The following is a 15,186-nucleotide window of genomic DNA, read 5'->3' on the forward strand; positions in this document are numbered from 1 at the left end:
TAAAAGTTAAAAAAAAAAAACATTAACAGCATCAGCAACTTTTCTTCTTCTTTTTTTGCTTTGATAAAACAAATGCTACATCCCATTGCACAACAGGAAATCAAACTAGTTTAAGCTAAAACTAAAGAGGGTGAAGAAAAGAACGAAACTGTATAGAAAAATAGGGGAAAGATGGGTGACCTGCAGCATTCTCGTTTTTAGTTCAAGAATTGGAAGAATTGGGTTGAGCATTCTTGGATGAAAATAATAGCATAATCTAGTTTTAACTTGATAACCTTAATCCAAAATATTTACTTCGAACAATTGCCCATGAGAATCCAAGCCATCAATCGTATGAATGAATTCCACCATAAAGGACAGCCTGCATCCAACATCAAGAGCTCCCTTGAAACAATGGCCTGACACCTAAATTTCCTGCTCAACAAATTTCGTCGAGAATGCCACTCCACACGGATCCAATTTCGTCTCCTCTAATCTATACAACACAGAATGCTATTTTACAATAGCAATAACTCATTCTTTCCTAGGAAAACAGGGGGGGGGGGGGGGGGTTTCCTCATCTATTTCTCCCCTGTCGATCTCGTTTGCTGGAAAAATATTTAACACCAACACAAACGTTGTCATTCATTTATCATCCGCAGTACCTTTTGGGGAAGAGTAAGCAATAAAAAAATTATTTGTTAAATAAAACTATAGGTCCATTAACAAACACAAGAAATGCATGCATTGAAAACAACTTTCCCATCATAATTTTGTCACCGTTGCAAGTCTACTTTGGAGAATCCTTCAAGAGGAAAGAAACCTTCAAAACTGCAACACGCCCCTTTTCCTGCATCAAGACATTTGAGTTTCAAATTATCAAGACCAGCAAATAAACCATTGACCTCACAAAATTGACAAAAAGATCAATGCCTAGAACAAGCATGGATAACAAAATGAACTGCAGTCAGGCCACCCTTACACCCCATCCCTTCTGCTTTGCTCCCTCGTGCACACAGTAGAGATTCCAGCTAAACATGCTGAGATCTTGCTTGGGGGGCTGGGCATGGGGTAGACATAAAGGAGGCAGTTCGGAATGCACTGCTTTACACACTACTTAGATACAAGGCTTGATACCAGAGTTGAGTGTTAATTTTTGGAGATCACACATGTGACTGGGCAATTCATCATACACTCATGGGGCTCTCTCCGGATAATATATGGAACAAGACAGATATCGCATGCACCAGAATTGAAAGTTTCCTAGCAAAATATATGGAGCGTGATAAAGGAACAGCCATTAATGTTCAAGCAACTCATGTTAACATATCTCAGAGAATAATGAGGTATGGGAGAGGCCAAAAGGCATGCATGCATGGTAAAGGATGGTCAATGTGGTCATTCAAGCAACATAGCTTTTACCCATGTTAGACAATCTTTTTGTTAGGCATGTTTAATCCTTAATTCCCCAAAGGAGTTAAATGTTGGCCTAGCAGGGTAAAGTTATTTGGAGGTTAAAATGAATAAAGCAACCACCACCAGCACCATCACAATAACATTTCATTAAGTTATAACTTGTAATGCAACCAAACACCCTAGAAACTTGCACCCTTAAAAGCTCCTACACCCGCAACATTCATATCCTCGACAATTAGTTAAGAGAACATTTCACCATCAACTAGTGACACACTCAAGTCTTCACAAGTCAAAAAATCCAAAGGTGATGTAATCTTGAACTGAAACTTATTTACTAACAATAACATGTATTCCCCAGTTAAAAAAAAAATACATCTACAATAAAAATGGATGTCAGTACCATGCGAAAACAATTTTGCATCATGAACAGTAACAATATAAAGTTGATTCTGTTGCCAATCCATGAAAGATGGAAGAGATAAAAATAAAGCAATAGCAACAACAAAAACAATAAAAAAAGTTGTATAGTGTCTCACATGATATCAAGCAGCAGATTCAGTTATTTTTCCAATAGTTTTGAGATCGAAGATTTCTATCCAATAGCCATCAGGATCCTTAATGAATGCTATCCCTTTCATTTTTCCTGCAGCCAGACTCACACATTTGAGCCAAGTAAATATAAAATATAAAATATAAAATAAATGATGCACCAATAGCAATAAATTCCTTTGTTGCACCATAAACCCAAATAAAACAACTATTTTCCTTAAGTCATTGGTGCAATTAATTTTTTACGCCTGCAATAAGAAAGGAAAATAGAAGACAAGTACACAGTGCAAAGATAAATTTGGTTGAATGTCAATAAATGTGTCTTCAGTAATTCCATTGGAAGTCCTTTTCTGGTTGAAAAGAAAAGACACCAAATTAATGCTTTTTTAGGTGCTTTTCAATGGTTTTGAGATAAAGTATGTCAAGACCTTCGAAAAGCACCAAGCAACAAGCACTTGGGAAAGCACTTCCAGCCACATTACCAAAACACACTCTATGTTTACTACTATAAAGGTAAGGTTTTGAGAGATGGTACTACTCCAACCAAGAAATCATATAACTTAATTAAATTTATTAAAGAGAACCGAACCAATTTATATCAATTCCCGTCCTTGGACTATGGATTAGTCAAGAGATTCATATAAAGACAACTGTAGAGGATGAGGGCAGAGTCATCAATGATCAAGTCCATTGAGATAGTCAAATAGGTTGACCACAAACATTGCAGCAAATTACCACACTTTGTACCATTGATTCTATGACACAATGTAAACTTATGGTCCATGAATCAGTAGCACAGAATTTGATGATGGCATCGTGAAGTTAGCTAATATGATAATATGACTTCTCAGTACCATGGCACACCTTCTATTCTCCTCCTTTATTCTCTAAACATATACCACCTCAATTTGCTAAATTAGAAGCTTCTTGCCAGAGCATGATTATTGAGAACAGTCTCAAGTCCTAAATCTAAACCTAATTCTTAACCCATACAAAATCCTCACCACTCATGGACCAGTGATGAATCGACATTCCCGTACCATCCTGCTCCAGGATTTATATGTGGCTGTTTTCTTTCCCTCTTCCTCTTGACATGTGCACGTGCGCACAAAAGAAGCAGATGGGTACATCATCCAGAAATTTACCTCTTATTTCAAACTAAAAAAAAATGTGTAGAACAACTTGCAGGTCAAACCATTGATTGATGCCATGTATAGGACAGAACCCATGCCCAAAATTAACATCAGTTTTATCTAGCCAAATAGCAAACCATTTAACCTGATCACTACATTACATATAAACTACCAGCTACAAAGTGCAAATCAGATGCTCACGTAATTAACGATAAACTATTTTATCATCTAAAAGAGGTGACTTACCATCCTCGGGTTTTTTGACAAACTCCACCCCTAGGCGTTCAAATCTCTCACATGCCTTGTATGTGTCATCAACAGTAACACCAATATGTCCTGAAATGCAAATAAAAACCATCAACATTACTTCTTGCTTGGGATAATCATCCTTTACAAATAAAGTACCATAAATCTAAAGAAAAAGAAGGAATTGATCTTGTATGTTAGTTAACAGGAGATGTAGATTAAAATTTCAATGAAAGAGCAGCGCATTATGACTTAGCCCCCCTTGTTTGATGTCAGGTAGAAACTAAACTGTAAAAATGCGACTGTTGATTTGAGCCATGCCAACTGTTAATGCAATCAAAAACTCTTATGGCAAGTTCTGTAAAAATGCAACTGTTAAGTGAAGCAATCAAAAACTCTTATGACAGCCTGGATTAAGAAAGTAACTCTTCCTTTCCAAGGGTTCATTGAGGTGCTTTAGGGTGCAAGACTGCATTCACCAACTCTTCATTTAAGTTTTTCAATTTAAGTTTGAACATTTCTTTAAGCTGAAGTGATTATTGATTTTGACTCAAAATTGACAGAATCATTTATCAACAGAATCATTTATCAAAAGAGACTTATGAAAGGGGAATTTTAAAGCATATATTATAGCATCGTTGCCAAACACATATTCATTCAACTTGAAGCATTTTGCTAGAATAACTTATTGATTTTGATTCAAAGCAACTTTTCATTGTGATTCAAAGACACCATATACGCCACCAAAAAAACTCTAAAGATCTTGTTCACAGCTTCTGTTCCATTCCTATTAATAAACCACCAACAACACAAAAAACCAGCCCCAGAGACCCCAAACTACATTGATACCTTCCTTGAGAAAAACTCATACCTCATATACCCTAGTCTATTTGGTCTTGCATCATGAAAATATATACAGGGACACAGTTAATGGATTACACAATAATAGCATGTCATATTTAATTATATGCATGCCTCTAGTTTAAAATGATATCACTTAAGTGGCCAAAATAAAAGTGTTTTTTAGAAAGTTTTGCCAGCCAAATTGCATTCAAGTGGTACACAGTGCCAGAGATCAACATATCAAAATCATCATTCTTGACTATATGATACCGCTTCATATATGCCACAATTACATGGAAGTTACATGTATTACAATTATCATACTGCTACAAAGGGTGAATCTAGACAAAATCCTCCTGAATCATAAGATCTTACATACCAAAGCCACGCGGTTCTGAATTTCCATTGTGATATTTGAACTCAGGATCACTTTCAGTGCCCCAATTACTGTTGGAAGCATTTAGTTGTCAGAAAATATCAAACACAGGACACTAATAAGGAAAAACAGAAAGGAGAAAAAAATTTGTGTTTTGAGATAAGAAAAAAGAGAAAGAAGTGCATCAATCATTCTAACTGTGTTAATTCAATTGTAGCCTTCCGACCAAAAGTCCAAACTGTTCTTTCAACTGAGTCGCCTGGAGCTGATGCATGATCCTACATCAAACAGATATGTCCACTGTAAAAGTTGCAGAGCATAATGATTTATTTATTTTTAGCTAAATATATGGCACCAAAAGAAGGAAAGGAATGTGGTGAAATTCACAAAATATTAACACTCAAACACACCCCATAAATAACACTAGCTCTTTTAGATGCATTGCTATCTAAATTACCTCATAGCCCAAAAAGTACAGGCTGAACTTCATCTCTGGAAAATCCAGTCTCTTTAGCAACCTGAGATTTCCAGAAATGTGAACGTATCATTATTACCGAGGACAACCTATACATATTGAAAATTTAAAAAGGAGTTGTTATATACAAGTACGACTTAATTATATACACTTTTACTCGTATGTATATCCAAAATGATATGGTAGCACAGAAGCAAAGCATGCTTACACAAACACCATCAATTCAACATCTTGAAACCCAGCATCATAAGGTTGTCATCATTTAGTATCTTACCAAAGAGCCACTCTTCAACCAAAGAAGGGGGGAAAAAAAACCACCTTTTGGGTTTCGTTGAAGAGTAAAAATGTTATCTTCCAAAAATAAAAATACCCTCAAGCAACAACATCTCTAACACCATATACTTTGTCAAACACCCTCAAGCAACATCTCTAAAACCATATAACTTGTCAAGCACCCTCAAGCAACAACATCTTTAACAGCATATACTTTGCCAAACACCCTCAAAAAACAACATTTCTAACACCATTTACTTTGTCATTATTTCATGCTTTAAATAACAATGGCAAACAATTCCAATATCGTTAACCTCTTTTTTTCCTCGAAAAAAAAAATCAGCACTAAACCCACATAAATTACACGAGACAAAATTAAGGGGAAAAAAATCCTAAATCATAAAATAAGGAAAAACAATATCCCAAATCACCATAATTAGTTTTAACGAGAATAAACTTACTTACATTAAAAAAAAATTAGTTTTAACGAGAATAAACTTACTTACATTAAGAAAAAAAAAAGAATAAAAAAACTTACGACATGCCCAAAACACGAGAATAGAAGTCAAGACTGACTTTAGGATCCTTAATTCGAAACATCTGCATAAAATATCAAAAAAAAAATTTACTAAACCCCATCAATTCTAAATCGAAAAGAAAAAGAAAAAAGAAAGGGCTTACAGTTTGTTGCATGATATATCCTTTAGTAGCTTCATCAGGAGTGGTGTGAAGACCTGGATTGTTTGAAGCTGATTCCTTCGCTTCCGATGCCATTGAAATGAGTCTTGGTCGATTTGGATTCTGCACAAACAATTTAAATAACTGAAATTAAGACAAAATCCACTAAAAAAATAAAGAACGGAAATGATTTTTGTTTCTTTTAGTTGGCAGTGGTCATAACTAAACCTTAGTAGTTTTAGAATAGAGAAAAAATGGGTTTGGTCTTATTGAAGAAGATTTATTAGTGGTGAATCGAAAGAAAGAAAGGCGAGATAAGAATAAGGTAGCGGCGGTAGCCATGCGAGGGTGAGTAATTATCATTCATTTACCTCTGTGGATTCAATTCATTCCGATTTTGATTTGGGAGTATGTTTTCTATGTTGTTTTTTATTTTAAATATATTAAAATAATAATTTTTTATTTTTAAAATTTTTATTTTTATATTAATATAATCAAAAAATTTAAAAATATAAAAAAATAAATTTTAAATAAATTCTTTTAAAATTTATTCAATTCTTTACTCGAAATACAAAACCAAACTTACAAGATATTAATTCAGTTTGATCCAATCAAATTTTTTAGTAACCTAATCAACATAAATAAATTTAATTAAATCTTGTAAACAATAATAAAATATTATCATTTTAATAAAATTAATTAATTTAAATTAACTTGAATTATTTTAATATTCGTTGATAAATCCAATAATCTAATAACCTAGGTAGTAATAATTATTTATTATGTGGTATAGAATTGTAAGACTTTCACCAATGTAAATATCTTATAAATATTTCTTAAATAAATATTAAAAAATATTATTTTAATGTATTATATTAAAGTTTTACATATAAATGAGTATCACTATTTGTATTTTATAGTAAAAAAGTAAGGCACTAGCATTATAGATGTATTTTTTAGTATTATGATTTTTTAATTATGAAATGAAAAGATGATATCTATGCTTAATAAAGTGAATTGAAAAATATATAAACTAATAAATCAAAAAAAAATTGTTAAAGCTGATTACACACTAAAAAGGAAAATTGATCTTCCTTGTAAGAAGCAAAAGGAACATGCAAATATTTTACTTTATTTATCCTTTTTTTATATATATATAATCTTAAAGGTTAATTTCAGTCTCTACATACAAATAGTTATCATTTTTTAAATGCTTCATGCAAATAGAATTTATTTATCTAAAATTTAAAACAAAAAAATTAAAGACAAATTATAATAATCTTTTTGAAATATTATAAAATTATAAAAAAAATCAAAAGATTAATTTCTATAAAAAAAAATTAATCTAAAAAAATTAAAATAAATATGCGAGAGAGGGTATTAGTTAAAATTTAAATTAAAAAAAATTTAATTAAAATTAAAAAACAAAAGGTAGGCTCGTACCACTAGTCAAAAATGAAAAATTCCAAGCGTATCTAAGCCTAATTTTACTTTTCTAGGAAAAAAAAAAGAGGGCGATACATTGTTTATTTTAGTGTTTTTTTATTTTTATTTTAATAGACAACACTTCTATCTAGAGCATTATTCAATCAACTTTGATGTTCAGAAAATCAGGATCCAAGTTTTGGGATTCAAAAAAACTATTTTCAACTTTTTCTTTATTTAAAAACATCTTAAAATCATCATAGAAACCTCAATAAAATCATTTTCAACCCTGAACACTCTCTAATTAGTTCAAAATCAAACCAAATCAAAACAAAATTCATAAATCCCGATCTAGCTTTTTCTAGTATGTTTAAAGGTAAAACCGCCTTCATTGGACTCTTCTCGCTAAAAACAACTCATTGACACCAAGTTTAATCTTTTTATCATCAACCAAATATTTTCTCTTTCCTTTTCCTTTTCCATCAAGCTTCTCTCTCATCCCTCAATATTTAAGGATTGAAACATAAAAACACCTTAAAATCATTATAGAAACATCAATAAAGTCATTTCCAATCCTAAAACACTCTTTAATTAGTTTAAAACCCAAAATCAAATCGAATCAAAACAAAATTTACAAATCTCGATCTACCTTTTCTAGCATTCTTAAAAGTAAAATCACCTCCATCGAACTCTTTTCTCTAAGGCCAACTCATTGACACTATGTTTGATTTTTTTGTCATCGGCTAAACATTTTCTCTCTCCACTCCCTTTTCCATCAAGCTTCTCTCTCCTCCCTTGATGTTCAAGGACTAAAACATAAAAACCTTAAAAAATAAGAACCAAATATATATAGTTTGAAACTTGAGAGATGGAATTGAAGTTTCTCGCACTTTTTGAAAAAAGAGCTCTGTTTTTTGTTCTTTAATTTTGATCCTTGTATTTTCATTTTTTTATTGAACAATAACCTAAAATTATATTTTATAAAATCAATTTCTAATTTAATATTAGAATATTCTATGACACAGCGAGTATGTAAGAACATGCAAATAAAAACAAATCCCGACATCTAAAATCATGTGAACATAACTTTCAAGGATGAAATTGAAAAGAAATGAAGTTAAGTTAATAAAATGCAAAACAAATTCAAGAACTTAGAAGGAGAAAAATAGCTTTGAATAGTAGGGTGAATAGTTAAATATGAGAGGTTCAACAATATATCTAAATGCTAACATCTTTTAATTTAATTATAAAATGTTCACACACAAAATATAATGAATCTACTAAAATTCATAATAATAAAAAAAATAACCCACCATTTTGTTCTCTCTCCCTATTTTTTTTTTATCTCAATTTGCAATGGAAAAATGTAGTATGATCATGATGGGATATACAGTTCACCAAAACTAATCATTGTACTACATAAGGGTATCAAACTCTTATTGGTCTTATTTTTCTTTTTAGAATTAGAATCTTCAATTCTTATCCTCTTTTATTAATACAAATTTACCAGTAACCTTATCTCTTGCAAACTCAAGCCATTATTGGTGATTTAAGAATCTAAGATGCATATAATTTTTATTTCCTTTTTAATCAATATTCTTTATGTGCTTTTAAAGCTATGATATGATTGAAATTTGTGGCATTGTTTCAATGAAGGATTTAAAAATAGTATTTAATGTACCAATTCAAATAGAAAAGTTATTTTATGGACTGAAACCCAAATACTCAATGTGGAAATTCTAAACCTTTAATATGATGAGAGATAGGAATATTTATTAGGGTTAATTGATCCACCTATCTTTATATGATGAACATGTTTTTTCATATATAATATTTTAAGAATTTTTCACTTTTATATCTACTCTCCTCTAATTGTATTGCTTTTAAATCTTCTCAAGTCCTTATCTTGATATGTGATACAAGATAAATTTGGTAGAAATTTTGAGAGAAATCTTGAGCATCATTATTGCATTCGCTATTTTATATGGCATGCTTAAATTTTTTGAATTTTTTGAATTTCTTCATGCCACCATCTTTGTTTAGGCACTTTTGTATATCCTTGCACCCGAATTGCTTTTCTAGTCCTCATACTTGCCCCCAATATGGGGTGTGATCCTAATCATGATTAACTGTCAGGGAAAAAAAATACTAAGCTCGCACAATGAGTGCAAAGGATATGTTTGAGTGTTGTGAAATGATTGTTAAAGATAGTGTTTTCTCACTTCAAACACATGCGTTTAGGATTAGTAAGCTTTACTTTCCTTCGTTGTGGTTAATTTGGACATGCAAAAATGGTTTTTCATAATGATTATAAATTATTATTCATTCAACTAAAACTCAACTTCAAAGTTATTTTGTAGCATGTGGTATGTTTTTCAGGTTTTTAAGTGTTTGATCACCTTATTTGAAGATCGCTTGAATTCTTAAAACTCATTTATTAAAAAAAAACACCAATTTGGCTTCTGTATTTATACTAATAACTTTGATTTTCCAAAAACCTTTGTTAAAACATAGCTTTTAAGCTTATAAGATCATGCAAAGTTTTTAGAGAAAAAGAAAATACACAAAAGAATTCTTGGCTAAACTTTGATTTTTATTGATTGATAGACAAAGTACATCATGTGTAGTACTTCTTTACAATACTAGAGTTTATAGGTTTTGACAGATCACCCCCTTTTATCTTAGTTAAAATTAAGGCTCCTCTAGAAAATGTCTTTTTTACCACATATGGTCCTTCGTAGTTCAGTGCTCATTTACTCTAATCTTCTCTTGATGTTAGCAAGATTTTCTTTAATACTAGATCTCCCTCTTTAAACACTATTGACTTGACCTTCTTGTTGTATGTTTTATCATCTACTTTGGTATAACTGATGATGAAAAATAATTGTCAATCTCTTTTCACTAATCAGATTCAACTACTCAAATTTCAGTTTTGCCCATTCCAATTCTTCTAATTTTACATCCATTAGAACCTTTAATGATGGAATTTTCACTTTTAAAGGCACCACTACTTCCATTCTATATACTAGAGAGTAGGGGATTGCACCTGTAGAAGTTCTGACCATGGTGCGGTATGCATAAAATACAAATGGAAGCATCTCATTCCAATCTTTGTAAGTGACCACCATTTTCTAGATGATCTTTTTAATATTTTTGTTGGCTACCTTAATAGCATTATTCATCTTTGGTTTGTAGGGGAAAAAATTAAGATGTTTAATCTTCCACTTAGTGCAGAGTTCAATAATCAATTTTCCATTAAAATTCTAAGCATTGTCAATTATTAATCTTGTTGGCACGCTATAGTGACAAATAAAATCTTTTTCAATGAACCTCTTGACTACCTTTTATTTTACATGTGCATAAGAGTTGGACTATATGCATTTAGTAAAGTAATTGATGGCTTCTAAGATGAATCTATGCCTATTGTTGGCTTTCAAATTGATTAGTCCTATAACATTCAATCCCCATATATCAAAATGCCAAAGTGAGGTCATATTGAACAACGATGTCAAAGGCATATTTATCTTATCTCCATGTATTTGACACTTATGGCATTTTTTGACGTAGTTTACACAGTCCTTCTTAATACTCAATAAGAAGTACCTAGATCTTTGCATTTGCACAGTCCCTCTCCATAGTCAACCAGAAGTACCTAGATCTTTGTATTTGTCTTGCCATCGTATGTTCGTTAACATGAGTGGCACATATTCCCTTATGGATTTCCTATAATGCTTGCATAACCTCCTTCTCATTCAAACACCTGATTAAAGTCTCGTCAAACGATATCTTATACAGTACATCTCTATCTAATTAATATTCCATGGTTATTCTCCTCAAAGTCTTTTTCATCTATTTTGGAGACTCTTTGAGGATACTCCCAATATTGGATATAAGCCTTTTAATATCACTATACCATGGTTTTCCATCTGGTGACTCTTTTAGTGAACAACAATGAGCTTGGAGATTTTTGATTTTGATGCTTATTAGTTGGATCTTGCTCTCGATATCACTATATCATGGTTTTCCATCTGGTGACTCTTCTAGTGAACAACAAACCAATTCTTATCTCTACTTATGTGAGTGAAATTTATCTCTTCAAACTCATTAGTTAACTTTGAGAGATAATCTTGATATGTCTTAAACTTCTCATTTTTAGTTTGCCATTCTCCCTTCATTTTGTTGTCAGGCACGCAACGTCGATAACTTCTTAATATAAGATCGAGGGTCTTTCTGGTATATGAGGCACTATTAATGACGGGTTTTGAAAATACCTTTTGATCTTGTTAACGGTCTCTTGGCAATCACTGTTCCATACCTCATGATTTTTCTTTCTAAGTAAATGAAAAATCAGCCCACACATTACCATGAGTTGTGATATGAACTGGGATACATAGTCTAAACGCCCAAGAAAACTTTTTACTTTTTTCTCTGTCTTAGGAACCGACATATCATAGATTGTCTTTACTTTATCAGGATCAACTTATATTCCTTGATTGCTTACTATAAAACCCAATAGTTTTCCAGTTTTTACCCTGAATGAGCACTTTGCAGGATTCAATCTTAATTATAATTTTCAGAGCCTTTCAAACAATTTTTTCAATACTTGCTCGTGATCTTCTTCTTCTTTTTTTGATTTGGAAAGTATATTGTCCATATAGACTTTCACTTCTCGGTGCATTATGTCATGGAACAAAATGACCATTGCTCTTTGATACGTGACACCATCAATCCTCAATCCGAATGGCATCACTTTATAATAAAAGGTTATCTAAGGTGTGACAAAGGTAGTTTTCTCATTATCTTCCTCTACCATTCTAATCTAGTTATATCTCGAGAACCTATCCATGAACGACTACGTGGCACTCTTCATAAAATTTTTGACTAAGACGTCTAGATGGGGTAGAGAAAGTTGTTCTTTAGGTTTGCCTTATTCAAATCTTTGTAATCCACATACACCCTGATCATGTCATCCTTCTTAGGAACTACAACTACATTAACCACCTATTGAAGATAGTGGACCACATCCAAAAAACTTGCATCCCACTGTTTTTGTATTTTTGCTTTTATTTTAAATAGCATATTCGACAATTATCTAGTCTTCTGTTTAACCAAGTTACTCCCTTCCACTAAGAAAATTTTGTGTACCACTATGTCAGTGTCTAAACCAGACATATTTGTATAAATCCAGGCAAAGACATCTGTATATTCAAAAATATTAGGTCATCTCTTTCCTCAGCTGTAATAAAGGTATCAATCTTCAATTCTTTCTCTTCTTTTAGCTCTTCACTAGCAGGGTTTCAGGTTTTCTCATAATTTTCCATCAACCTAATAAACTCTTTTATTTCCTCTTCTTCCCAGTCTTTATCACCCATTGTAATTTTATTATCAAAACTTGGCCAATTATTCTTAATAATAGGTTATGAATTGATGGAACATTCAGGGTTCCTGAAAGTGTAAGGTGTGTTCGTGTAAGTGTGTTACTTACATTAAAGACAAAAAAAAACACAAAGACACATGTTGGACATAAAAAAATACATAATCCCATTAAAATAAAATGAAAAAGCTCATTTGATTAAAAAAAAAAAAGTCTTATAGTATTATGAGCTACATTGCCATTAAGACTAAAAACAGATGAAAACAACAAAACACGATAAGACATTTGAAAAGAAGTAAAACGTTAAAATAAGATTAAAAAAATAAAACTTCATTGAACACCATAGAAGCATGCTTCATCACCCAATTCTGGTATGCTTCTCCTTCAGCTAGCTTCTTTATAAAAGCTTTTATAGGGATGCCGTCGACAACATATAGACAGCTGCGGCAACATCTCATATTCTATTTTGACCCTTAGTTCTTTAATTTGTTCCTTATCTTCACACTCCAAAGCACTGATATGAAGGTCTGCTTTGTCAGATTTGATGACCTTTGCAAATCTTAGAAAGGTCATTCGGAGTGGCATAATGACGAGCTATTCTTCTTTTAGCTCTCATCCTTCAATCCTCGCCATTTTGACTTCCCTTTTGATCCTAGAAACCCACTTATAGTCATCTCTCTTAGACTTATACTTGACATCAAATATCTAATTCATACATTTTAGTTTCATCAAATTGACTCGCTCAGACATCCTAGTTTTAGGATCATAGTGGAAAAGAATCCCATACTTCAAAAAGAAACTAGCAGTTATCCTTGCAGCTTCTGAAACTTTTAGCTCTTTCAGCACTACACCCTCAATAACCCATTTAGCATTCACGATTCCAAAAGCATGAATGATTATGTCCTTATAATATTTCACTTTAATGAATGGTATAACCACATTCCTGATTATGGAAACTGTCTTTCTAACCTTGACAATTGTTAGCATCTTATTCACAATATATTTTAGGCATTGGAGTAATAAAAAGGCTACTACTCTAGATACATGGATCCATGGTCTTCTTAACAATATGTTGTAAAATGGATGGATATCCATCACCTGCAATGTTACGAGGAACATTTGTGGCCCCATATATAATTCTACTTCCAGGGTCCCAATTATCTACCTTGATGAGTTGTCATATGCTCTCGCCATTATGGTACTAGGTTTTATATGTGATTCGTCTATAAGTATTTCTTTAAACATGTGCCTTGGAAGCACATTCAATACAGAACCATTGTCGATCAACACCTTCTCATTCATGATATATTTACATCGCATTGTAATGTACAGTGGATTGTTATGCTTAGTACCATCAGGATCCAAGTCATATTCGATAAAGTACAGATAATTCGAAGCATGGATCCTTCCTACTAAGTGTTCTATAGTTTCTTGGTTGATATCTTGAGACATGTAAGCCTCATTTAACACCTTTTACAAAGCCTACCTATATGGCTTGGAGCTCAAAATCAATAACAACAATGATATTTTGGTCGGAGTCTTATTAAGATACTAAAAAACATTATATTCGTTATACTTCATCAACTTTAGGAACTCATTGGTCTTTTCTTCAATGAAGGATTTGTTCACTTCGAAGGTCAGGTCAACTACTTCTTTTCTCTTTGCTTTCTTTTGTTTTTATAGCTCTTCGGGGCAAAGCATCTTTCGCTACGCGTTAGGCCTTTAACTTCTGCTTAGAAAATGAGCACTAGTTGCATGTTCTAGAAGGAGTACTTATAGTTGTGTGGTAAGGCATTATAGTTTCCTTTATTTGCCACTGTAGGTTTATATAAAACCAATTTAGGCAACCTGTTTGTGGTAAATTACACCTGACGCACCTTTTTGTTTTTGCTAAGTTCATTTACCACATATATTTCTCTACTCGTTCCCCCCTCAATTCTAAAAGTTCATTGAATCATCATTTGTATCACCTCATTACAGAAGCATTCACACTGGTTGATTATATGTCATTCACCATGATACTTATATAAATTCCTACTTGTTGGTCTTTCTTTAAAAATATTTTTCTTGTACCAGACTTTTACCAGCATTTTATAAATCTTAACTAGAAAAACATTTTAAACTGTTGGGTTTTCCATCTCCAATGTATTTACAAATCCACTACCCGAGGTATGATCTGGTAGAGGATTTATATTTATATTTGGGGCCTTTTTAAACATTATCCACCTAGCTTTAATTAACTATAAGAGCTTGTTTTTGAAGGTAGTGCATGTATGGATGTTGTTTCCTATGATGTCGGTACGGTACTCACAAATAAGTACTGACTTATACCAATTAGGGTAGGGTGACTGTAGTAGAGTGAGCGGTATTGGATCCACCTTTTCATTGCTTAATAGTTTATGGTACATCTCATTCAAGG

General features: G+C 32.2%; 1 protein-coding gene across 2 annotated transcripts; it reads right to left on the reverse strand.

Annotated features, from left to right (window-relative positions):
* Window positions 1–598: 598 nt before the first annotated feature.
* Window positions 599–6,407, reverse strand: LOC133679330 (lactoylglutathione lyase). 2 transcript variants are annotated; one of them, XM_062101885.1, is made up of 9 exons: window positions 6,340–6,407; window positions 5,972–6,091; window positions 5,829–5,890; window positions 5,000–5,060; window positions 4,741–4,820; window positions 4,546–4,613; window positions 3,324–3,413; window positions 1,932–2,038; window positions 599–829 (listed from the first exon to the last, which is right to left on the reverse strand). In XM_062101885.1, exons 2-8 carry the CDS (start codon window positions 6,062–6,064, stop codon window positions 1,938–1,940), a joined length of 555 nt encoding a protein of 184 aa, XP_061957869.1. In that variant the 5' UTR covers window positions 6,065–6,091; window positions 6,340–6,407; the 3' UTR covers window positions 599–829; window positions 1,932–1,937. The 2 variants fall into 2 exon arrangements, with proteins under 2 accessions (XP_061957869.1, XP_061957868.1); XM_062101884.1 differs by lacking the exon at window positions 6,340–6,407 and adding an exon at window positions 6,197–6,333.
* Window positions 6,408–15,186: the final 8,779 nt, after the last annotated feature.

The sequence above is a fragment of the Populus nigra genome, chromosome 19 (genome assembly GCF_951802175.1).
Source record: "Populus nigra chromosome 19, ddPopNigr1.1, whole genome shotgun sequence".
NCBI lineage: Eukaryota > Viridiplantae > Streptophyta > Magnoliopsida > Malpighiales > Salicaceae > Populus > Populus nigra.